Below are 26,568 nucleotides of genomic sequence, written 5' to 3'. Positions count from 1 at the left end.
CTAGTTTTTAGATTTAGTATTTAGCCCTCCAAAATATTAGTTATATGTAAGTTATGCTACAGCTAGATGCAACAGTGACCTTCTGTTACCATGATAGATTTTGATTTAGTTTATAGCAACTGATTTTCAAACCACTAAAGTCTTTATTAAGTAAGACATTCCTTCAGTTTAAATGGAGCAAATTGATTTAAAAATGCTGTACTGAAATAAGCTAGTGGTTCACACAGAGTTAATGATGTTGTAGTTGCGTGAGCCAGTCCTGGGAATAAGTGTGTCTCTTTGTAGTCGTGTGCAAACATTCATAACAATGGATCCCCTCCTTTTAAGGGCCATCCATCTCTCTGTATATTCTCTCTTTGACTGTGAGCAACCGTGGACACTGGTCTCCATTGTTCACAAAAAACTCTGATTCTCAGTCTGCTATTCATCCCTCACTCATCAAACTCAAATATTAGGTGCACAGAGCTCAGGGCTCAAATTTCAGACTGTGTTTCATAACCTCTCACAACTTCTGACACATTTTTTATTTCTGCAGCCCATGATAATGATGATCGAATTTGAAATAACCAAACAGCAGCTGTCTGAAATTTCATCACATTGTCATGAAACCCAAACAGCTTAGTGGAAACATGATAGAGGAAAACATTTGCAGGATGTGAAGGTATGTACCATCACACTTCTTCACAGTGTGCTACAACTGCATAAAAAAATAATCTCTGTTTAGGTAGAACAAGTCCCCTTGACATAACAGTGGAGTTTAGAAGGGCTACACCTTCAGCTTTAATTCCCAAATATTATGACAGTATGTTTACAGCAAGGAAACTCTTCCTTCCTCCTTTATCTCTCAAACTCTCCCTCCCTTTACTTTGCATTTTACTATCGTCGTCTCTCATCCTTCAATATACACACTGTTGAAGGCCCTGATTGTGAGATGTTGTGTGCCAGCCAGACTCTTTATCCATTGACAGGAGGTTAAATGTGGAAACAGGAGCTGCGTTTCTCTCCTTTCTGACCTGCGGCTCTCACTGAAAACACAACAACCCAAATAAGGAGATCGGCCACGTTTGGAAGAGTGAGTGAAGAAGCCAGACCCAATCCTTAGAAAGACCTTGGATGGGTGGATTGATAGGGTTGAGTATGTGTCTGAGAGAGTGATAGTCAGGGAGTCAGTACAGAGTGGAAGCAGAGTGGTGAGTGAAGGAGCAATGGATGGAGAGGATGGGGAGAAAGGATAAAAAGAGGGAGGGAGGGGTGAGATCATGGCTGGAAGAGGAGGAGGAGGAGGGGGAGGAGGAGGAGGAGGGGGTAATCAGAGACTGGAGGCAGGTTGCAGTTTAAATAACTACCCATATAGGGCTCAACTCTCCATCTCTCTCCAAGCTCTCTCTGTCTCCTTCCTCCTTTCTCCCCCCTTCTGTCTGTCTCTCTCGCTTTCTCTATTTCTCTGCAGCCTTGTTGGACTCCAGCTCTCTCCAGTACTGTGCCAAAGACAGAATATCCTATACATCTCAACACAACAGGAGACTAGGGCTTTTTTGAAACCTGCATTTTTACATCTCAGAGAGGGAAATCCAAGCAAGCAGCCACCATGGAGGCCATCAAGAAGAAGATGCAGATGCTGAAACTGGACAAGGAGAACGCCATTGACCGGGCAGAGCAGGCAGAGACGGACAAGAAGGCAGCAGAGGACAAATGCAAGCAGGTGGGAATGAAATAGTAACGCAAGGGTCATTAGTCATGACAAAGACTATGTCCAAAATTAGAAAATATTCACGGATGATGTTTTCAATCACTTAAAAAGCTAATAGTAACAATAAAGTTATGGATTAGGACACCTGCCAAATAAACTCAACAAAGTGAAGGATTCATTTTTTTCTGAAGGAAGTGTTCATCCTTTAGTTGATGAGTTGCAAAACCTTTTTGTAAAAATAAAGTACTTAAGGTAAGCATAAGGTATACTTATAGTTTTCCCTTAAGACTGTCCTCTTTATCCTGTTCTTAAGCTATAATACCAGACATACCTGTAATGAAACTTTCTGTAAACACATTTCACATTTATCTAGGATACATTCCTCACAGCTAATTTACTGTTTTATTGCCGTATTATAGCTAAGAGATATTTGAAAATATATATTGCTCAGAGACTGGATTGTAAATTCAACATCCTTTTGTGACAGTAGGCTTTGGGAAGCACAAATACCTCCTTAAAAGGCCAGGCAGCACTTTCATAAGCTTTCGGAATCACGGAGTTTCCATTTTCTTTTACGTAATCATGTTTTTCATTACCAGCTAAAATTCATCACCTAATATGAAGAACACATCCAGGCATCCCAAAATATAAACACATACTTTTGATCACCAGGGTTGATTTCTGTGCAGTTGCTTATGGGTAAAAGAAAAATCAAAGTCACCACAACCACCCAAACACCACATACTGACAGAAATCAGTAGGAACTGAAAGTAACACACATAGGTCACCATTAATGCTGTTTACAGTGAGGCTCAAAAGAAAGCTCATCAAATCCCCCCATGGTGGTTTTGGCCACTTCAGGTGATGAGACCACCCAGAATCAGGATTTGGTCTCTTGAGAGGAAAAGTGGTTACAGTCCTGCTCCCTCCAGGACTGGTTTGAAGAGAGGTAATGGAGCTTTTGTCTGTCATAAAGCCTTTTTGACAGGTGTATCCAACACAGAGGACAACACACGCACAAGAAAAGCATGCAAATGGTGGACACACATATGGGAGTTTAAACACACAAACCTATTAGGCCCAAGGTCCCAGGCGTCTGTGTGTTCTCACTGATAACAGCTCTATTCATAGACACCAGGAGAGAATGAGTGTGGAATTCAGAAGGATTATCAGAAGTACTTCATGTGCCCTTAGGGTGGAGGTGGGGGGGGGGGGGGGGGCACTGATTGGGGGAACACTTAACCCTATGAGTGTGTACGTGTGTGAGAGAGAGCAAGAGCAAGGTATATATATATATATATATAGAGAGAGAGAGGATTCAGCTTTGCATACCAGGGTTATGTCATGAGAGACTGGTAGTAAACCATTAACATTTAAATGTTCCCAAACATAATAAAACAATTAGACTCTCAAATCAGCCGCTGCTGCTTTATCACTAATCTCAATTCAAACACCTCGGCTTTAACAACATCCCATCAGACTGAATCATTATTTAGTCACAATGAAAATTCACTAAAAATAATGGATTTGTTCAGTGTGCTCATTTCAACAGGTATCTTTTAAGTGGATAATCTGGGGAAAGGGGTTGGATAAAAAAAAAAAACGACAAACGTAGAATTTTGGATAAAGACGCACTGACCTGAGACGGTGTAGTGAACTGGACTAACAGTCTCCTTCTGTTGTAGCTGGAGGAAGAGCTGATGGACCTCCAGAAGAAGATGAAGCAGACCGAGGACGAACTGGACAAATTCTCTGAGGGCCTGAAAGATGCTCAGGAGAAACTGGAACTGTCTGAGAAGAAAGCTGCAGACGTGAGTGAAGGGTCACACACTCATACTGTGCACACATACACACACACGGGGGGGGGGGGGGGGGGGGGTCAACTGAGTTTCGTTTCACTTGACTGTGAAAATGTGAATTGAAACTGCCATTCCTTTACAGTAATAATGATGCAGTCCTATTGAATCCTTGGCAAAAGTGGTTAATGACTTGCTTTTTTCCGACTTTGACACACACTCACGTTACCATGGCACCAGTGAAAACCAGAGCCTATCTTTCCACAGCTGGATGGTTCTAAGCCACTACCAGCTGTGGTTTTACTTTGATCCACGGTGAATGGTTTGGAGCACTTCAGAGACTGTTACATTCCTGTGCAGCCACTCCTGAAAGATGAGCACATGGATAAACTGTAAACCCCTCACAAAAACACACACACACACACACACACACACACACACACACACACACACACACACACACACACACACACACACACACACACACACACACACACACACACACACACACACACACACACACACGAACATACTCGTTAGGCCCATGGTCCCAGGTGTCTGTCTGTTCTTTCTGATAACAGCTATATTTTTACTCAGTTCCTTCAAACCAGAGCAGCAAAGGTTAACAGACAAGCTGCACTGTTGTTTATTGTCATCCTCCCTGTTAGGAGCATGAAGCTTACTGTTTATGTTCATGTACATCGTGACAGTTCCTGTAGTTTGTGTACTGTACATACAGACTTTGCTATAATGACAACAAAGAAATACTTTCCATCTCATATGTTGTAGATGTTGATGTCTAGTGTTGGAATGTAAGCTGACTTACATTCCAACACTAAATACTGTACTTTATTAGTACTATTTGAGGTACTTGTACTCTACTATTCCATGCTACATCATACGTTTACATTTTAAAAGAAATATTGCACTTTTTTACTAAACTATATTTATCAGAAAGTTGTAGATCAATTGTAAATCAATCAACTAATCATATTTTCTTATACAAAACATATGATCATCTTATAACATATGATGCTTTATTATAGATTAAACTACCCAACAGCGCATAATGTAGTTGAATTAACCACAACTTCACCAGCTACAACAATAAAATGCTGATTATAAATGAATGCATCATTAACAATAATCCAGTAATACAACAATCCTTTTTGCCTAACAAATACGTTACTTGTGATACTTGAAGTATATTCAACCTATAATGTGTTTTTACTCCATCGACTAAGCATTGCACTCCTAAACCATTGTCAGACTCACCATGGACAGTTAAAGCCATTCATCAAATTTAGTTTCTTTTCACATTTTGTACTCCCCAACATTGGATATCCTCTTAAAATAAATGTTTTAATGCTAAACTTTAACTTGTAATATAATTATTTTACACTGTATTAGTGTTTCTTTTACTTAAAGTAACATTTCTGAATAACTCTTCCGCCACTGAAGGATCCTTTATGACTCTTGAATCGTCTTATGTCTGAGCCTTCTTCAGCCCCCAAACTAACTCTCACATTTATAAGAATGTTTTGGTATAAACAAATGATTAATTTCACTAAATGTAGCGGAACATTGGACATGTCAGTTTCCCTGTGGCTTATCTGCTGCAATCAGTAAAAAAAGATCATATTTTAGATTGTTGGCAACACCGCAAACCGCAGAGCTGTATATCTGTCAATGGTGGTTCCTCTGGCATTTTAGTGCATGTGTGTACAAGCATGTGTGTTTACTCGTGTGTGTGTGTGTGTGTGTGTGTGTGTGTGTGTGTGTGTGTGTGTGTGTGCGTGTGAGAGAGAGAGAGAGTGAAAGAGAGAGAGGGAGAAAGGGAAACTCAATTATAAAACAAAGTCCATATTAGGGAGTCGATTATGTCCAAGATAAGCATAAAATACCGATCCTTCCAGTGAAGCAGTTATTCCAACAAGATTAAAAAAAAAAACGTGCAGGGAGAACCATCATGAAAACAGAAAAAACCCTCCCAGCTGCCACTAAGATGTGGTATTGTTTGAGTCTTGTGGAGGATATCCCAGGGAAATGCAGTGTTGTACTACGAACAAAGAGAGGGGAAGTGTCTGACATATGGACACAGAGACAGAGGCTGTGACATGCTGGATTATCCTCACACAGTGATCAAATAAACTCTGAAGAGCTCTGAGAAGCCCCACATGTAGAGTGGGTCGAGAGGGCCCCTGGAAAAAGTAGTTGTTGAGTTTGTGGTTTTCAGCTGGACTAGGTGTAGCTTCCACTCCTACATTTTGTTAAAAATAGATGTTTAGTTTGTTTACAGTGAAGTCCTTTATACTCACACCAACATTCCCAGCTAGTAAAGCCGATCTGCTCCACCTCCATGAATCCCCCTCCACATGTCACTTATTAGAGGCAGCAGTCAAGTCATTACACATCTCAATTCACACAGAAAGCACGGCCAGATCGCAAACCTGGAGGGGGGGCTGGGAAAGCAGAACAGTGAGCCGAAGACCTCAACAAGCAAGCAGTTGTGATGCATAGAAAAAAAAAACCGTCCCTGCACCATCGATATTTAGGTCATGACAGCTCACTGTCAGCTCAAGCAACCGGACAGAGAGTCTGTCTTTAGGAGCGATCACAAGCTTAAGGAGTCAAAGAGCGTGGCACCATGTACAGTAGTTTGAATACAGGTATTAATAACAGCAATCACAGAAGAAACAGTTAATGATTTTAGGGGAAAGCTGGAATGTGGGGGTGGCGGGGCAGAGAAAGCAGAGGGCAGTCAGGGGGGGGGGGGGGCTCTGGTATGTCAGGAATGCAGCTAAGGCAAACAGAAAGCCCCACACTCCTGTGCCTAATGAAATCAATGCTCCCAGCTTTTCCGGGTGCAAGAGGGGCAAATCATACAGAGAGAGGCTCAATCAACAGATGAGAATGATTGAGTGGGATTTTCTTCTTCTTTGCGGTTGAACAGCAGGATTGAATTTGAGCTGGCCTAGTTGCTCGTCCAGCCAGCATGTTTGCTCAGAAGGCCGATTGTGTGAATGGGGAACAGAAAGGGTAAACACAGGCAGGGAAACATGACGGATGAAGCATAAATCTGATTTACACCCACACAATGAACACCATCTATACTAGCATGATGTTTGTTTGCATACTCCTTCAAGACAAACGGTCTCTCGGTTCCTCAAAAATAGAAACATTTATTATGTTGCTTATATTTGATTGAGCATGAATGTATAAAAGTTTCCTTAACAGATTTCCTGTAATACCATCTTGTGAGGATGACTGTAATTTATGAATTTATATACATACACCACGTGGTTAGTTTGCTGCATGTTGTATCTAATGAAGTATATCCTGAATTCTGGCTTACTTAAAAAATAAATGATTTTCTTTATTATTATTATTTATTTATTTCAACAATACCTGATACTGATTCAACTGTATCGTGAATTGTAAAAATGATTATAGACTTCTAGAATAATGTAAGGGTGCAACCATAAACCTTGGTTTTATTATTTCACTGAATGTAAGTAATTATGACAGATCATATCATCAAATTATATTACCTGACTGATGTGTTTATAACAGACACATGACATAAACATGTTTTTAAGAATTCCTCGAGTTTGGTTACAGATGCACTGAGTAACATTTTGCACTTAAAAAATTAACTTGTCAGAGCTCTCAGGTACACAGACTAAGTAACAGGACACTGTTTCTAAATACCTTTTATCATTTTTTTGGGCATTTATGTACTGCAATTTCTTGCTACTTATTGACCGGCATGTACGCCTGATATGTTTTAAGCTAATATCATCTTATATATCGCTCAAACTCTACAGAATATATCATATTATTCAATTTTCAACCTTTTTGGCTTGTGCCCTTTTATGACCTTAGTGCTGCTAAATCATGACCCCTTCCTCACAGGTTGTGTTAATCTGTGAACTTTGATTAGTTCAACCAAGAAGCAATGTTTGCCTTTGAGATTTTCCTATTTGATGAGTCTGAGATCTCAGCATCTCCCAAGAAAAAAGTCATCATCACTTACCCCTCGGGTCAGGATGCACCGCTCCAACTTTGTCTCCCCCTAAACAATTTCTGAGACCCTAATTCAGAGCTATTGCTGATACCGGTGTCCAAGTGTTACACTTCTCTGTGTAGAACTTTCTTTTTAAATCACCAAGACTGAATGAATGCAATTTTATAATGACATTGTTAAAGAAACTGTATATAATGAGGATAGGCATGTCATGGGCGATACTCTATCCACTTTATAAGGTCAGTGGAGCTGACCAATGACATGTTGGACGTTTTTTCCAGCAACCAAATACACATTCTACTGTGTATAGTGTGTTGTCAAACTTTAAATGTGAGTCTGTCAAGGGAAATTTTTACTGTCACATCAAGTTTGGGTGTGACATCTAAACTATGGCCACTGGGCCTTTCTATCTAAAAAGTTATTCAACCTGGTTTTCCTCTTCTTTTGAAAGTCTCATAGCAATGAACATATCAGTCACAGGGATCAGCTTTTACGCACACACACACACACACACACACACACACACACACACACACACACACACACACACACACACACACACACACACACACACACACACACACACACACACACACACACACACACACACTACAGGAGACACGCCCCGCCCTCTCTGACCTCATCATCCCGATCATGTCTCTCCTCCTCCGGCACAGTCTGGCGCTCTCCGCTCTCCTCACCGCGCAGCTTTTCTAATCCTTCTCCTCAAAACTCCAGTCCGGACCAAAAAACTGCAACATTCCAGAGGACAACTTTCTCTACCGCTCATGAAAGTATCATTCCTACAGACCAGAAGAAACATTTGGAGAACACCTGGACAGCGTTACTTCCTGGTTATATAACTTTTCTTGCACTTGAACGACTCATTTACATTCCAAAGACTTTGGCCCCGGACCTACATCGATTTTTGTCTTTTTTTTTTTATATATATATCAACGATCAAAGTCATTTTTTCTTATTGTTATAATATTCTATACAGACCAACAAAGCACAGGACACAGTAGTTCATTTAATTTTTTTGCACAACCGAAAAATTGCATTTTTTCCACCCCCATCAACTTGTAGTCTTAATTTAGTAATTAAACAGTCAACAATGGCAGGTTTGAACTCTCTGGATGCTGTGAAGAGGAAGATTCAGTGTTTGCAGCAGCAGGCCGACGACGCTGAGGACCGAGCTCAGGTCCTACAGAGAGAGCTGGACAGTGAACGGGAGCTCCGAGAGAAAGTGAGACAATCAAATCCTCTAGCCTACTTTCTATTCAGGTCTTTTTTTCCTCGCTCTTCTAACTCTGCTATCACCTGTCAGACTGTTTCACTGATGTTAACTTCTTCCATATTCACATCTCAGGCTTGGAAATAAGACAAATAAGTTCATGTCATTGATTCATTCGCTGGCGTGATTGTGCCACAATGCAAGGCGTTGGTCTGCAATGAAAAAAAGTTTGGATTCCTGCAGGTCTGTGCGCATGCTCAGTGTTGTCTGACTTACAGGCCGCTGTAGAACTACTGTGAATAATGTAGACCACGTAGACATCATTGAACCTATTGTGCAATTGAATAATCTATTAGACAGACCAGATTACTTCTTATGAATATACATCATGTTCATACGTTATTATATTATACTTGTAACAACTTTTTAATGAGGTCTTAGCAGCTTTTAGAGCTGCCAACGTTTAGATTAAGGGGATAATGTTGTGACTCCCCAGGGAAATTAACTTCTCACTCACTTAGGCTTGCTCATTGGTACTTCAGCAGTGTGGATGTGTGCCAGCAGCTGCTTGGTTGAAAGCCCAACCACCACACCATCCTGACTCTGCTGATGATAGGAAAATGAAGGGCATATATACTTAGAAGCATGCCTACTCTGTTATTAGCGAATCAAAGGAATAGTCTGGAAAATGTGCCGTTTCCAACCAGAGCTGGAACTATTTCTCACTTAATCGATTAGTCGATCAACATGAAATGAATCAGGAACAATTTTGATCATTTGTTAATCCTCTGGGATGTTTTCAAAGCCAACTATTGTAGAAATGTACTGGTTGAAGCATCCAAAATGTAAATCTCTTCTGTTTTATTAGCCTCCCATCATAATGTCACTTAGGACTCTGGGAAGTTGTAAAGTGACTTTTTTCTATTTACTGACACTGTCGCCCAAATTGTTAATCCTGTAGATTAATCAATAATACATATAATCGTTAGTTGCAACCCCACTTTCAACATTAACATTAACATTAACATTACAGTCATTTAGCAGACGCTTTTATCCAAAGCGACTTACAGGAAGTGTTGGACTTTTTGCAACAGCAGCAGTTGCACAATTTAGGCTGTAAATAGCACAAGTCATTTTCTACAAATGTGTACCCTCTCAGACTAGAAGCATAGACGTTTTGAAAGTGACTCATCCGTTTCAAAATTCACTGTCTATCACTCGCCCGACTCTGCCCACATCCGATTTTTGTAACTTCACAGAGAAAAGGTAAAGATTTGATTGGAGAACAAAAAATGCTTCGTAGCAAGAGTCTTGACTTGTTTCACGTGCTGCATTATGGCATTGGGTGCCATATCCTTTGCATAGGAGCTAGTTAATGACAGGACAAGTAGACAGACTCAAGGAGAGTGGGAGGGGAAGGTGTGGCTGTAAAGATATGGGAGCTGCGATGATGAAAGAAGCTGGCGTGCTCAAGGACTTACCCCTTTGTTACAAACTGCCTATTAGGTAACAGGATATATATATTCACATCAATGACGTCAGTAATTATTAATTTAGAATAATTTCAATCTTTAAGTTAAGGTCTTAGTTGTCTGTTTGCCATTAAATGTTGGGACATATTAAGTGCCTTGACTTTGATTGTTTTGTTGGATGCCTTTTGTCTTTATTCATTTAATGACCTATAAATGTTTGTTTGCTTCAGGGAGGGATATATCCAACCTGCGGGCATACTTTAAATCAAAACAACATTCACATCTGAGTTAAAATCATCAACCTTTCCAAACTTCCATCAATCATGTTCATCAGCAATAAACGAAGAAGAATGCAACCAGCCAATTACCGGCATGTCTTGGTGGAATGTAGGTGTGAAAAAAAAAATCTAACTGCTCGACATAACAGGCTGCACAGCTGCCGATGGCTGAGAAAGAGGTAATTTGGCAAGCAGATGAGCAAGTACTTCAACTTTTAAAAAAACCGTCACTTCCACACTTATTGCTAATGTACCATTGATGAAGTCATCGCGTGCAGTTTACTACCCCTGTATTGCGGTAACGATAACACTTTACCTTAATTTCCCCTATTTATCATTTATGAGCAGTATATAAACATAACAAGTTGTTTATAACAGCTTATAATGTAGTTCTAAGCCAATATAAGGACATTTTAATGTATTTTTCAACAATTAATAACAACTTCTTTACCAAAAAGGACATATTTTATATACTTACAACTTGTCAATGTTAAATGGTAGTGTTAATCATTATCTGTTTATAAACCAACAACCACGTATAGATGCTTCAGATGTGGAGTTAAAGAGGTTGATAAATAGATCAATAAACACATGATAAGACCTACATTATACATTATAGTGTGTGTAAACCACTTATTTAAAGTGCTATTACTGCTTATAACTGTCAATTAGGTGGATTGAAATTGGCCTATATTATTATATTCCTTTATTGATCCCCATGGGGGAAATTCGAGTGTTGGGGAATATAATAATATAGGCCAATTTCAATCCATATCTGCAATGTGGACATTTTGAAATACTTTTTTTTCCATTTCATTGTGCATTCAAAGTCAAACAGAGCAGTGCACTTGTGTGGCGAGGTTGGTGTGGTCCCATATGTGAATAATTAGGGCAACCTGCAGTTACTCCTCGGCACAAAAACTCTTTTCATTTGAGCTTGGGGAGATCAAAACAGGAACCTCGCTGAGTGTGTTAAGTTAATGAATCATTGTTTAAATATGTGGAGGCATCAGAAAAACAACATTTGGCCACATATCTAACAAAAAAATGAAAGTAATTGCTTTGTGTTGTTTCTAGTTTAGTTTTGATGCCTCTGGAGACGTTACTCAACCACTCAATAATGCTTTACGGCTCTGTCAGATTAAAGAGACATGACAAAGTCTTGAAACGCTCATTTGACCTCCTTAGATGTGTTTTATTTACAGACGTTATTCTCAATCAGCTGTTTCTTCTTCAAAGTGTTCACAGCAGTTAAAAGTTGAAGTTTCAGAGTTGAGAGTCGGGCCAAAGATGATGATTTGTACTTTATTCATGAACCTGAAAGCTGTGTGAGCAACACAGATGAACAAGATTTGCTGCTCTTTATTTACCTTGCATGGCAGCTGGATTCTCACGATATCGCAAGATCACATGAAAATCCATCTTGTCAGGCTTCAGGTAATGTGTTTGTATCCGAGCCGTCAGTGGTTCAGACCAATTAGCGTCATTAAAGAGCTACTGGCAGCTATGGGCGTGGTTTTGGTGTGTGACCTAAAGACGCAAAGAGGCGACTGTACATTCTTAACAACACTGGCACCTCCTAAAGAGATAACTGTAGATGCTGAAAGAGCATCAGTTATATCAGATCATATTTATTTTATGGAAAGAAGAGCAAAGAATAGCACTGAAGGCTTTTCTCAATGCTAAAGATGTTTTCCCTCTTGTGTTATGTAAGAATATTTTGAAAGTTCCTCTTCCAAACAGTTTCCAATGAATACTTCTCAGATTAATCTGTGTAACTCCTTATAATATGGAATCAAATTTGTGAGTTTTGATTCTGTGAGAGATATATTTCATTGATTCTAAAAATATGTGAGACAAAATACTGACTTGGTGAATTGCAGAACAATCAAATGATCAAAAATGACTAATAAAAGACACACAAAGTGTCTATTTCCCTTTTAGAAGTTTTTGTATGTATGCTGTGTACGATGGTTGCCAACGTGATAATTGGTGTAGAATGCAGAAATACGGTTTGTGATCCATATCTAAAACCAGATGAAAAGGGAAGTGGGACTCAAAACCTCCACTGAGGTATAAGTGTTTAGAAGCCGCTCCCCCCTCCACACCACTGCCCCTCCCAGGATGTCGTCTGCCGACTCTGGTCCAGCACTTCCTGTGCTTCTACTCCCAACACTTCCTGTCCCTGAGCTCCAGCCCTGATCAACAGGAAGATTAGTTTGGAATTTGTGGTTTGGAGTTTGTGGTGGAATGAGTGTTTAATTTAGCGTATATTCCAGTCTGTTGTACAACTTCAGTGATAGTTTAAGACATCCTAAATGTCGACATCAGCTCTTGTCCGTTCACTTGATGTTAGTTGTCTCATGTCGGGGCTGTACCATAATGACATTTAAATTGGATTTGTGAAACACTGAAGTTGTATTCTACTTACATGAAAACCGTGAAAGCTAATCGCAGGAAGTAATTTAGACATACTTCCCTCAGCTCATCAGCTTGTCAAAATTGAAATAGAGGTTTCATCTGTTGGCTGGTTGGTGTTGTCAATGAGCTTGACGGTTTTCAGTTAGGCCTCTAGCAGACTCGACAGATTTGATGGAAAGATTTACTTCCTGGTTTCCATGTTTTCTTTGGACTTTCTCCCTGGTTATAGCTCAACTTTCCAAATATAACTGCCACATGTTGATATGTTTTGGCAGTCGCTGGCATTCTGGAGAAAACTCCCATGTCAGTGGCTTGTGGCTTAGCTGATTATGCAGGCAAGGTTGCGGTTTGCAAAGCTAAATTTGCTATAATGTCATTAAGTAGCATTTAGAGAGTGGAAATGATGCCATCCTTTTCCTTTATGGATGCATGCAAGGCTCAGTGAGATGCTTTAAATATTTTCAGTGATGCGTTTTGCCAAAGCAGGATCTCTGCATCTGTTAGCATATCGCTGCTAGTACTGCAGAGTGGATGTGATATTAATTAAGCCTGAAAGGACTGTAATAAAAGTTTTATTGCGAGAATAAACTGGAAAAAAGAATGCTGGTAGTTAAATCACCTCTCCTCTGTTTAGAGACCACACAATTACAGAATTAAAGATATATGTAAATTCCAACAAAACCAAGGGGAACAACTGTCTGAATAGTTTGGTTCCTGTTATAATTTGTGGATTCCTGTAGGGGCTCTTAACAAATGGGTTGCATGAACCTCCCGTCAGTATTAGACTCAAACCAGCTCAAGATCTGTGTGAAAGTCTGACATATTACCTTCACAGAGCGTTCTCACTGTGATGCTTGTCTGGAAGTTTAATGACCCTCTTTTACATATCACACCTCATGACAGGCTGGCCTATACATTGCATGTAGCTGTCTTTGCATGCCAGATCTTTATGGGAAAAGATTACGCACTTACAGACGCACATTCACATTGAGAGTGGCGAGCAGCAGTGTCAGGAATAACTTCCACTGAACCCCAACAGCATTGTGCAGCTCATTAGCCCACTGCCCTGGAATCAGCCAATAATTAGATTCCTCTTTCACTTGTCCTTGATCTTGTCTCTAATAGACTCAGGTATTGCTTAAGTCACTCCCAGTGGATCTGTGCTGTATCTTCATGTCAGGCGGTAGACTGTTTACTGAGTAGAGACCAGTGACCTAGAGTTTGAAAAGCATATCTTCTTACAGAAGCAATTTCTGAATTCATGGCAGTATCCTATTGTATCTAAGACATCTGATCTAACTAAAACTGTAAATTTGATTCTTCAATTGACACTTGTTCTGTCATGCCTGTTTAGAAAAGACACACGACTGCCTGTATCTACCTAGAGTAGACCGTTGGATGCTTGAGATGGACAAGGAACAATATCCACGACTCTCACTTGTCGCTGGCTAGCTAGCTTGCTATCATGGACAAAAAGAAATACAGAATAAACAGGCTTTGAAAGGAATGGTTTGACATTTTGTGAAAATACACTTACTCAAGAATGATACCACCCTCATGTCTGGACATTAAAAATGAAGCTACAACCAGCAGCCGGTTAGCTTAGCTTAAAGACTGGAAACAATCTGTCCAGAAGTAGCAAAAACCAGTTCCTCTAAACCTCACTTAATTAACACGTTATATCGTGTTTGATTGACCCATTCAAAAAAATGAAGGGTAAAAACCCACTATGTGGTGATGTTGTCATGGTGTGGTTGCCAGGCCACCAGTGGAGACTCTGAGAGGTTTCTTCAGCCGGCCAAGAATAAGTCTGGCACGTAACCCCCTTTAAAACCAAAATGCATAGTTTTTACACTTCGTTTTTTTATGGATTAAACAAACAAGACGACAAAAAGTGAATTTGTTAGAGCCAGGCTAGCTGTTTCCCTCTGTTTCCAGTCTTTCTGTTAAGCTAACTATATGCTGATTGGTATCAATCTTGTCATCTAACCCTCAGCATGGAAGCAAACAAGCAAGTTTTTGAAGTATTCCTTTAAGAATTTTACAGCCACTATGACTGAATGTCCTTTAGCAAGGCACTAACTGGTCAAGGGGAGCTGTTAAGTAGCCAGAAGTTGCTGATATACCACTCACCTCTTAGAAAGCACAGTTACATATTAAGCCAACTTGATAACAGAGCAGCTACTTGTCGGCCATTATCTTTGACAGAATATATGTGCGTGTCTATGCGCATGTGTGCTCTCTGCTACAATCTTCCTGATACTCCACCACAAACATTCTCCATAGTTTGTTTTACCATATAAGGCGCTGGTGCGTCCCTGGCAGCCAGAGAATGCAAAGTGGTTGCTAAAGGAAAGGGCACGGCCAGAGACTGAGAAAATACCAGCCCTGAGAGAAAGAACAATCAAAGGGAGGAAATGAAGGGATGTTTGGCAGCTGACTTCCTGTCACTGTTTTTTTTTCTCCTCAAGATCCTCATTTGCAAAGTAACGTTAAGTGTCTATTTTTAGAGTAAAAGTTTTGTCGGTTCTCGTGACTTTTACCTGAACATTGCAGTCACATTTGTTATTTTTTGCAAAAGCTTTGAATACTAAATGAGCGTGCGTTGCTCTAAGCATGTGTTAAAGGATTTAATTAAGGTGTAGGAAATGTATTTTCAACACTACCTTCAGGAAATAACTCTTCTCTTCTGTGGCCATGGTTGAGTGGATTAGAGGCATGAGAGTATGAACTGTATGCACATAAGCTTCTTTACTTGACACAAGGCTGTGTCTGTCCTCAAGGGGATCCCCCCCCCTGTGATTGTGAAAATCTGATGACAGATAACACACCAGGTTGCACAAACTGATTGCGAACGTAGATGTACTGCCGCAAGACTTTTTGTATTTCTGTGTTTCTTGATGAATGACAGCACACATTTTAAATTGTCAGGAAACTAGCTGGTTGCTAGCTGGTTATGTTTGTTTGATAGATGCACATATTGACAGAGTGACGGTGTTTGTTTGCATGTTTGCAGAACGTGCGTGTGTCTGGAAGTGCAATAAAGCGTCTGATGTGCCGGTGTGGCCGAGCCTAAAGCTCATGAATGGTTTGTTTGTTTGTGTGCAGACGGTATTCTTCACCGAACATTGCTTCACTAAGGGAGTAACAATATCTGTTATTTCAGGCTTCGGTTTAATTCTGCTCAACGTTTCTCACCACCCAGATGTCGTGTCGACAGACGCAGACCTGTGTGAAGGACATCGCTGATGAGATTTCAAGCTGTCCGACCAATTTATGACTTTTCATTCATTCCGTGTTGGGTTTAGGTTTTCCTCTATCAAGTGCTGGCTGTTTTAAGGCATGTCAACGCTAGTCTGACAGACATTTCCTGTCTCATATCAGCGGCCTCCCCTGGCAGCTCTGGGTGCAGTAGGGCAGGACCTGAGAGAGCACAGAGAAAAAGAGAGAGAGAGAGAGAAAAAGAGACGTGGAAAGATTGACTGGCTAGTCAGCATTTTAGGATGACATGTAGACGTGGGGGAGAAATTCTTAAAAATTAAAAATGACGCCAGTTCAAGCTGCCAACAAGGAGGAAACCATGCTTTCATTTCCTGAAATATTGAGTTTCTGACAGAATGGAAGATGAGAAGTCTATTTATTCTCATCACAAACATACTTAATAACTCTTTTCCATTGGGCTTTCTGAACTCGCTCTTCCTCTCCCTGCAGTGTTACCTTTTCTCCTAGTTACAAATCCTTTCTTTTTTGTCTCTCGTAATGGCTTTATCTTGCCAACTGATGTCAGAATGACTCACCTACCTGTAAGCTGACTTGCAGACGCTCTGGCTCTTGATCCGACTGGCAACCTGACTTCTGGACTGAATGACTAGCTAATGAGTCACTGACCTACTAACTTCTGCCCTATAACTGAGCACAGAATAAAGTCTGTTTGTCAGAGAAATCCCCAGGTGTTTCATTTTACTAAACAGGGAGTAAACTTGAGTGATTACTCTGAGTTTGAATGAATAATTCAGCATTGAGGCAGTTCAGAAGTGCCGTTATGTAGTGTCTTCATAAGCTGTCTGGTTGTAAACTTTTAACAGTGGACAGTCTCTTTGTATGAAAACTGAGGTGGGCGGGCTTCCAGTTTGAAAGCGGCTCTCTAGGAGGTGATGGTCAGATAAACTCCCTGTCCAACTGAGAGGAAATGCCTTTTTAGATGTCTGTTTGCTTTCTTTTTCCTCTCTCTGCTTTTGTTTACCCAAGGCAGATGAGAAGAAACTCATCCGTCCAAACTACTTGTCCCAGTTCTGCATTCACAGTCACCGGAAATTGAGTTTTTGTAAACATTTCATTCAAGTCCAAAGTCCCGTGATCTTCAGATATTAACAAGGATTACACTTTCCAGCCAGAACGCTTCTGTAGAAGATCCCCCAAGGACCCCCAGCTGTCTCCATTTCTACTATTATTCATCAGCGAGACAACTATTGATTTGTGAAACACTAGCGGGCCCAAGGGAGCGTGACGAATAGATGATAGTATCTCACTAACAGATGTAATATAATGTATTTTAGTTTACTTGCATTCAGACTTCTTTATGTGGATTCCGTTTTTGTGCTTTAATATAAGTATACAGAACACATATGCAGTATTGGAGGATGAGGCAAAATACCTCTTTTGGGCATGATAATACAATTGTATTTTCAGAATAAAAATGCGTGCAGAGGCATTTCACAAAATGTTAATGTAGCTACCCTTCTCCCAACATGGCTGCCTCGATCCTTTCAAAAGAAGATGCACAGTTTCTTTGCAGTGGAAACAGGGGAAACATTATTTCCCCCCCTAACTAGTTTAGAGATACACTGAAAATGCTCAACTTTAATTTTTGTTTATTTCTTTTAGAAAAAAGATGAAAGTCTCTTTAGGGGGAAATAAGCTAAAGTTTTCATTCAGTATTTTCCCCCAAAATACATTATTATCACTTTATAGTAACCATTCATTTTTAAAAACAGAATTTGTTTGGTTTACATATGGAAGATACCTAGAAGAAAAAGGTAGAAAATACCAAGATTATGTGCTGATATGTTCTGTTCAGTTCATTTTATGGGACAAGGATCTTTCAGTCTGTGATGATTACTCTGCACTCCTCATGTGAGAAGCTCATGAATAAAATGCCAGATTTTAAACCTTTACGTAGTAGTGGTGGTCAATGAAACATGGGACAGGACAGCACGCCTGATAACCAGAAAATAAACTTTGATCCCTGTCTAATTTTGCTTTTATTCCATTTTCAACATGGTCTTAGAAAAACTTTTTTGCTGTCAGCTAATGTAATAGCATACATTTTCTTATTTAAAAGTGGACTCATCACGATGCCGATTTTGTTTTTACTATTGATTTTGCTTTGCAGACAGTTAGAATAAAACTACAGGCTGCTGCCCTTTTTTTCTAGCTTTTTTATATTCTTCAAACTGCTGAATTTTCTCTCCCCCCACTGCCCTCATTGTACCTTTTCCTTCTCTTGTTTTTTTTTTCTCCCTGTTTTATGGTGGGGAAGAGGGGGGAAGGGAAGACCAGCTTGGATGATTTAAAGTTGAATGAATGAATGACTAAATTTATCTTTTCCCACATTTTTTTCCTCCTCACAGGCGGAGGGTGATGCAGCAGGTCTGAACCGTAGGATCCAGCTGGTGGAGGAGGAGTTGGACCGAGCCCAGGAGAGGCTGGCCACAGCACTGCAGAAACTGGAGGAGGCTGAGAAGGCCGCAGATGAGAGCGAGAGGTCAGTTTATGTCGTATTAAAAAAGATTCAACCTTGATCTCATTTGGATTTAAATTTTTTTCATTTGCATTTATGCCTGCAATTGTTCGAGTTTGTGTGTTCTCACTGCAACACCTGGCTTTCACAACATCGTTTAAAGCCTTATTTATGTTTTGTCTAATCAGAGGGATGAAGGTGATAGAGAACCGAGCGATGAAGGATGAGGAGAAGATGGAGATTCAGGAGATGCAGCTGAAGGAGGCTAAACACATTGCTGAGGAGGCCGACCGTAAATACGAGGAGGTGAGGTTGACAGTGGGAGCTGGTTTTGAGCAAGATTGTGATACACTCCATTTTTAATTTAAATTTTTAGTCTTTATTCTGACCTACTGTTGTCTGTTCGGATTCTTTTGTCTTTCAAGTCCAAAAACTTTGATTGTTTTTATCCCAGGTGGCCCGTAAACTGGTGATCCTGGAGGGAGAGCTGGAGAGAGCTGAGGAGAGGGCCGAGCTCTCAGAATGGTAAAACTAGTGAACACACGAACAAGAGAGTAAATACACACATACCCGCCGCCTGTCGCTCTTCCATTGAAACCAAGCATGTGTCCGTCTCCCTCCACAGTAAAGCCGGGGACCTGGAGGAGGAGCTGAAAAATGTGACCAACAACCTGAAGTCCTTAGAAGCCCAGTCTGAGAAGGTGAGAATGTCATGTTGAATGTGAGTGATATGCATGGCGATGACTGTACCATGCAGCAGAAATACACTTTTAGCTATAAGTAATACTTCTTTTTTTGGCCTACTGAGCCGCCAGATTAGTGGTGTTTTTTCCACACAGGAAATATGCAGCAGACTGAAACAAAATCATCTTTTTTTATCCAGTAATGTTCAAGATAAACATAATGTCAGGCCTATTTGAAAGGCTAGCCACAAAGTGGGAGTAAAAAACCACTTGTTTACAAAGTTGGGATGCATTCACTGTCTCTGTCAATGTATTGCCAAAGACAAATGTATATCAATTGTAAAAACTTAATTTTCTAATCATATTGGAAAGTATTTACGCAACTGGTGTTTGGCTGGATGCTTTATGGATTTGCTTTTTTTCTTCAATCTAAATAAACAATCTAAATATATCCAACAGTATATACTGAACACCCAGTCTGGCACCCAGCGTGTACTCTTTTCCACTTCCCTGTATCCTATCATTGGGGCTGTTCTTATGGCTCAGTGGACAGTAATTTGGATTTAAAGTATTGTTTCATTCTACCTCCATTATAATTGTGTATCATCAGGCCATACGTACAACGCAACCATTTATTTTCCCCTCGGGTTGTTTAGATGCAAACCTGAACCTATCAAAAATGCAAGACCTGGACTCCTATGATATGTAGATGTTTGAATATATATTTGCACAGTAATGTATTCATTGCGTGAAAAATTTAAGTTCTTTAATTTCATGTGCACAACAATTACTGAGAGCAGTTGTTGGATCTCAGGCTCCCCCCCTAACGATGTTTATTAAAAGTCCACTGAGGCTTTTTCTCATACGTGCAGCGTTAATGGCAGCATAAGGTGTTTTGGTATACGGAGACCAGCAGCTAGTAGAGACCTGCAGCACATTCTTCCTGCTTGCTACGTTAAATTCCTCCCCAGGCACAGACAAGCAGAATGACGGCATGCCAGACTTACCACATGACTTTAAAGAAATACCTGGTAATGCTTTGTTCAGTTAGGCTTACCGTGTTTGGCATCACAGCACAACTTGTTCCGAGGCCAGGCCAACGCCTCGCATCATTCGTGCCACTACCTCTCTAATGATATTACTCCTCATAGGGAGTGGTGCCATAGCTGTTTGAGCAATTATCATCCATGCATGATAGAGTATGTGTGTTCACATTGTGTGGTGCATTTGTAGGTGAAAGCTTGTGTTTGCATTCTTTAAGTGATTAGGTAATGTTTTTTCTCTGTCTCTGTATGTCAAAAGTACTCAGAAAAAGAAGACAAGTACGAGGAGGAAATCAAAGTCCTGACTGACAAACTGAAGGAGGTGAGATCCTGATTCTACTGATCACACTATTTGGCCATGTACTGTATGTTTTTGGAGGGGAAAAAATCAGCATGTCCCAAAAATAAGCTGGCACTTTGTAATACTTTAAAAAACCCACTGGTACTGGCCTCACAGTTGGAGTACAACACAAACAATGTAACTGCAGTGTATCTGGGTCAAATCAGGCCATGCCATCCCCTGATTCTCTCCCTACATTTCCTATCTCCCTCTACTGGGTACATCTTAAAAAAAGCAGACATGCAAAAAAAGAATCAAGTTTTCATCAAAGACTTTAGCTTCAAGATGTTATTTTTTGTTACTCAATGGATGATTTAAGCAGATTCTACCTTCATTTTTATCAGGTTAAAGTAATAATTCACCCCTAAAATGATCAGATGTGGAGGAATTACTCCCCCCAGAACTGTTACCTTGAATCTGCATGCTTCCGCGGTGAATGGAGAATCCATACACAGAGAGAAAACTTGATGAATATGTAAATAGAATGGCGTTTAACATCAGCCAACGTATCACATCCGTTTTCAAATACTCACACAACCTGTGCATTATGATCCAAGTCTCATTTATTACATTACATTACATTACAGTCATTTAGCAGACGCTTTTATCCAAAGCGACTTACAGGAAGTGTATTCAACATAGAGGTATTCAAGAGAACTACTAGTCACCAGAAATCATAAGTGCATCTCTTTTCTTAAACAAGCATCTTAAAGCATAAACCGGTTTATCCAGTCATATGCTCACTACTTCCCAAACACGAGTATATGTGTTTGTGCGTGATATAGTTTTGCTGTTTTCAAACCCATTTTCTTCAATTCAAACAAAGTAATTGATAAACAAAGTATAATTTTAGTGGTGAAGTATTATTAATGTCTTTGGAAATTACCATAAGGCTCTTGAAAACCTGCAGTAATCGAGTCTTGTATGTGAAATTCAGTGCGTAATAGATTTTCTCTTTACTTTGCTACATTCTGTGTCTTCGTTTCGGTCAGGCTGAAACCCGTGCAGAGTTTGCAGAGAGGAGCGTGGCCAAACTGGAAAAGTCCATTGATGACCTGGAAGGTATGATATCATCACCACTTACATTTCCTAGTGTTGCACCACTTTGTTTCCACTTTCTTGATGAATCACAAACAGGTCGTTTAGTGGAGTTTCCTGAATGGTAAGGGGCCAACTTTAATCCTGATCCATCTCAAAGACTCTTGTTTCCGAAGGACGACTACTCCATGTCAGCCACAAAGAGGACAGAATGTGCTCAGATGTTTTTACGTCAGCATTATGCTGTTGTCAAACCATAGGCAGCTGCGTAAATTGAGTTATTGGAGCAGTTTTATGAGACAGTCACAGCAGGCTTTAAACGCTGAAGCTCACCCATCTTTACATCCATGAGCTTAAGAAGATATGCATCATTCTTTCTTCCAAGCATTTCTGCATCTTTTAAGCCTGACCTATTTTTCTTTTGTCTCCTTCCTCCCTGTGCTCTTCTTCTGCCTCTCATTCTCATCCTGCTTTTGGCTTGTCTGTGTCGCCGCTGTCCCTGACAACCTGCCTGTACTTCCTGTCGACCTCTGACCTCCAGATGAATTGTATGCTCAGAAGCTGAAGTACAAGGCCATTAGTGAGGAGCTCGACCATGCCCTTAATGACATGACATCTCTGTAGATGCTCCGACATCTTTCTCTCTCTGCCTTTCACTTGTTTTCTGTCTTGTGCTTTGAATTCATATTCTCTCTGTGAATCATGCTGTATGTGCCTTCTTCCCATCTTTCTATGCAGGAAATGATGAATTAAAAAAAAAATGATTTCCTACTTTACAGCTTTTGTCTCTTAAGTTTTATACCTTTGTAAAACATTTGATGCATAACCTCAGCTATGTAGTGTACATTACTATGAACTCTGCGATTTCTGTAATTAGGTTACCAACAGTCTGATCTTGTCAAACTGGTAGCTCTGTACATATTACGTCTAATAATCAGGAAGTTTATGTTGGACAAGGTGAGATTTACTCTTTATTTTTTGTGTGAATTAATGCGGCTTGAAATCCCCTTTGAAACACTAATTTGGTTATAAATTAAACTAATTGTTGATAGTTTCTGATATTATATATGTGTGTACTGATTTTACACATGGTAGCATGGAATACAACAAATGCAGCACACAAGTCCTCTAAAACGTCCATAGTGTAATCTACTAACAGTCTCTGGCAGAGAATGACAGTCAGCAGTTTATGCATGAAAGGCACAGCGGTGTGGTTGAGGTTTTTGCATGTGGCACAACTTTAACCAAAATAGTTATGCAAAACATCTGTTCAGTAAAACAGTGCTCTGCTCTGTTTTGCAAGGGATGCTGATGTACCTATAAGGGAGATTACATTGTCATGGTTCGAGTAGTATTATTTGCTGATGGTTGAGGCTTTAACATGTAAATTTTCTTTTTGCTCTCCAGAGAAATTATCACAAGCCAAAGAGGAGAATCTGGGCATGCATCAAGTTCTGGACCAGACCCTGCAGGAACTGAACAGCTTATAAAAACACAGAGAGAAAGCTGGATGAGGAGGATGAGATCGTCATGTAACATTCCTTTAATGTTTCGACTCCATTCCACATTTCGAGCTGTAAAATCTTTATTCCTTGTGTAAAGGGGAATTAACTTAATGCTTGTCCTTGATGTTTTATTTTCTAAGGCACAACTTGGTTTCTTTTTTTTTTTAGGATGCGAAGTAATTTGACCCCCATTGCTTCTTTTTTTATCCCCAGCTGTGATTGAAGAAATTCTCCCCAGAAATTATTTTTGACCACTTATTTAGAAAAGAACCGGCAACTAACACACCCAAAGAAACCTCAGATTTGGTCACTGCCTGAACCACTTAAACTGGCTCAATTTTACATTTTATGTGCACATACATTAAGCCTCTGACTTATTATTTTAGTACATATGCTACAGATGGTGTTGGGTTTTGCTGCGGCTACATTTTGGCTCTGAAGTGCCACCCAGTGGTGAAACGATGTTAGTCAACAGTAAGGCTGTACCACCTTAAGAGGCTACAAGTTACCAGACATTTGGCTAATGTGTTCCTGTCTTAGCAGTATCCTACTTAATCTTGTTGTGTTTAAAGAGCATGAAGGTGAAATGGACAGGTGACTTATGGAAAGGTTTCATTGATAAATAAACAGGTCAAGGCTCATGCTGCCAAGTCTCTCTGGGCTTCCCAACATTTTATTAGCAATATTGCCTCTTTTGCCATTCCCCTATTATCCTGAGGCCTACGTGTTGAAGGTGCCTGGAGTACTTATTTGCATCAAAAGTTTTTTTACTCCATTTTGTTGTGTGGGAATCTGTGCAGAACCTGAGAGCTGTGTATGTACAGTATCTAGCAGTGTCTTGCATTTCTTAACTGTACTACCTTTCCCTAAGCTTGACCTGCCCATTGACACATTCATCATAATTGCCAACTATGTGCCATAATGTAGCCAATATTTACTAGATTTACAATATATATTGTATTACATGTCCGAGCTGAACCCCAAACCACTGGTAGCTCAAGTCAAGCTTATCAACCACGGATACTTATTGTATATAGTAGAGTAATGTTAGGTATTTGAGAAATTGTATTGCTTTGATTATTTTTGGTTTTGTTTTATTTTACACCACTTCTTCTTATTTTGCCAGGGGAACTCTCAAGACCAAAGAACACACATAACACAGACAATAAATTCTTTAAAATGTTTTATTTTTGTTTGTGATGGAAATCATGGATTCATCTCATGAAAAGCGCCTCACACATGGCCGAGGCCATTTTGAAATATTTTGTTCACCATCACCCCCCCATGTCAACTTAATAAATGTTTTACAGAAATCATGACTCATTGGAATTTGTGTGCATTTTGAAGGATTCAAACAATGTTTTTCTTATTAATAGAAGTAGTCAAAACTACTCTACATAGAAGTGCTTCATCATATCAATCTGATATACATACAATTCATTCTAACCATATGGCATGTCTATGATTTAAGTTTATCGTGAGCTTGCATAGCTCCTCTCCTGCTCTATTGTATGAAACACCACAGCAGGAGAGGGGTGACATTTCACGCCACATTATCAAGATACAGAGGAATTTCTCTAGTCCATTCTTCCAGCTGCCTGTCATGGCTATTTTGCACATTTTCTGTTCAGGAATATTTCTTTCTGAAGGCACAGCCTAGAAAGACAAAAAGAAAATACTTCAATATCTCATCACACGCCACACCCTAAGAATCATAGAATTAAAACCTTTCACCATTTATTTATTTTTTAACAAACTGTCATATTTTAACATATATCCACTCACTCCCATACCTTGGACAAAATTCAAAGCAACATCAACACATAAATGAATTTACTGTACCTTCAGTTAGTCTGCATTTCCCCCCTGCTGGTTGACAGAGGATTAAAGAGCAGCCTCCACAAGGTACCACTGTCTGAGCATGGCTGAAGATGGTGGTGATCTTGTAACATCCTGGGGAGTACAGAGAATAAGATCAATTAGAATATACCAATTTAAAGCATTTACTAATTTATAATCCCAAAACTCATTAGAAAAATCAATAATAACATTTACCTGTGCATTTAACATCCATGAAGTAGGAGTTGGGACTCTGCACCAGCCTCTTCTTCTTGTGCCTACTCCTCTCCTTGGAAAGACTCGGGTACAACAGATCCTTATTCTGCAACCGAGATAAGAGGATGATTAACTTTCACATTTCAGAGACATGCATGCATATATTGTGTTAATATTATAATTATTTCACATTTAACTGAATAAAGAGGGAATGGTATGTGGTTTATGTTTTCATTATGCCATAATGCCCCCTATAGTCTGAAGAATGAATTTCTACTTTAAGCAATTATCCTTCACAGACATGTCCAGACAAGTTTCTGAGAAGCAAACGTTACACCTGTATACTGAAAACAGAGAATGGTTATTTAAAATACTTAGGCATATTACCACTCTCTGCCCCATGTATCAACTGATAAATAAAACTGTGTCATTCTGTTATATCATGTTATGTTTATCCACTGACACCAAAAACTGTTTGCGCAGCTTTCTGTCCATCAAAACTGTTCCACAAGATCTATAATTTTCTAACCATAATAACATATCGAGCAATACAAATCTTTTCACTTACTTGCATTTTCGCTCAAAAACACGCACGTTTATCTTCCGATGCAAAAACGATACAGAAAGTGCGATTTCAACTGTACTTTGTTGTTGTTATATTCTGATGATCAATTCAGTCCCGGAAGAGGCTGAGCAGGCGGGGTCTTTCTCTTTAGGGGAGGGGCGACTTTACTGGAGGCACTGGTCCATGTTTAGTACATAATAATGCTACTTTAATAATTACTTTAGTAAACAATACAAAATGTACTAATTATTATATTAAGAGCCTGAAGACAATTTAAAGAGTTGATAGTAGATCTGTTGTTTTTTTATTAAATTATGCAGTCACTGTAGTATGGATCCCATTTTTGACACTAATGGAAAAAAATAAAGATCCTATAAATCATTATAATGAGAAACTTTCTCATAATTAGACCAACTATCTCAGAATTATGACCAAGCATCTCATAATAATGACTTACTATGTCATAATTAAGAGATACTATCTCATATGTATGACTTAATATCTCATAATATTGACTTAATATCTCATAATTAGACTTACTATATCAGAAATATGACTAACCATCTCAGAATTATGACCAAGCACCTCATAATTATGACTTACTATGTCATAAATATGAGATACTATCTCATATGTATGACTTAATATCTCATAATTTTGACTTAGTATCTCATAATTAGA

The 26,568-nt window shown here is 39.5% G+C and overlaps 2 protein-coding genes across 5 annotated transcripts; one reads left to right on the top strand and one right to left on the bottom strand.

Annotated features, from left to right (window-relative positions):
- Positions 1–1,357: 1,357 nt before the first annotated feature.
- Positions 1,358–24,580, top strand: tpm4a (tropomyosin 4a). 4 transcript variants are annotated; one of them, XM_054603434.1, is made up of 9 exons: positions 1,358–1,702; positions 3,376–3,501; positions 18,549–18,682; positions 18,847–18,964; positions 19,113–19,183; positions 19,284–19,359; positions 20,644–20,706; positions 21,717–21,786; positions 22,304–23,158. In XM_054603434.1, the coding sequence occupies exons 1-9, from the start codon at positions 1,589–1,591 to the stop codon at positions 22,384–22,386; spliced, it is 855 nt and encodes a 284-aa protein (XP_054459409.1). In that variant the 5' UTR covers positions 1,358–1,588; the 3' UTR covers positions 22,387–23,158. The 4 variants fall into 4 exon arrangements, with proteins under 4 accessions (XP_054459409.1, XP_054459407.1, XP_054459411.1 ...); XM_054603432.1 differs by lacking the exon at positions 22,304–23,158 and adding an exon at positions 23,170–24,580 and having other exon boundaries at positions 1,363–1,702; XM_054603436.1 differs by lacking the exons at positions 1,358–1,702; positions 3,376–3,501 and adding an exon at positions 8,175–8,759 and having other exon boundaries at positions 22,304–23,155.
- LOC129095076 (40S ribosomal protein S27-like) lies at positions 23,419–26,028 on the bottom strand. Its single transcript, XM_054603445.1, has 4 exons — positions 25,891–26,028; positions 25,323–25,428; positions 25,110–25,220; positions 23,419–24,923 (listed from the first exon to the last, which is right to left on the bottom strand). Exons 1-4 carry the CDS (start codon positions 25,894–25,896, stop codon positions 24,895–24,897), a joined length of 252 nt encoding a protein of 83 aa, XP_054459420.1. The 5' UTR covers positions 25,897–26,028; the 3' UTR covers positions 23,419–24,894.
- Positions 26,029–26,568: the final 540 nt, after the last annotated feature.

Source organism: Anoplopoma fimbria, chromosome 8 (genome assembly GCF_027596085.1).
Source record: "Anoplopoma fimbria isolate UVic2021 breed Golden Eagle Sablefish chromosome 8, Afim_UVic_2022, whole genome shotgun sequence".
NCBI lineage: Eukaryota > Metazoa > Chordata > Actinopteri > Perciformes > Anoplopomatidae > Anoplopoma > Anoplopoma fimbria.
Note: the sequence above shows the minus strand (reverse complement) of the source record. Positions and strands in the feature narration are given on the sequence as shown.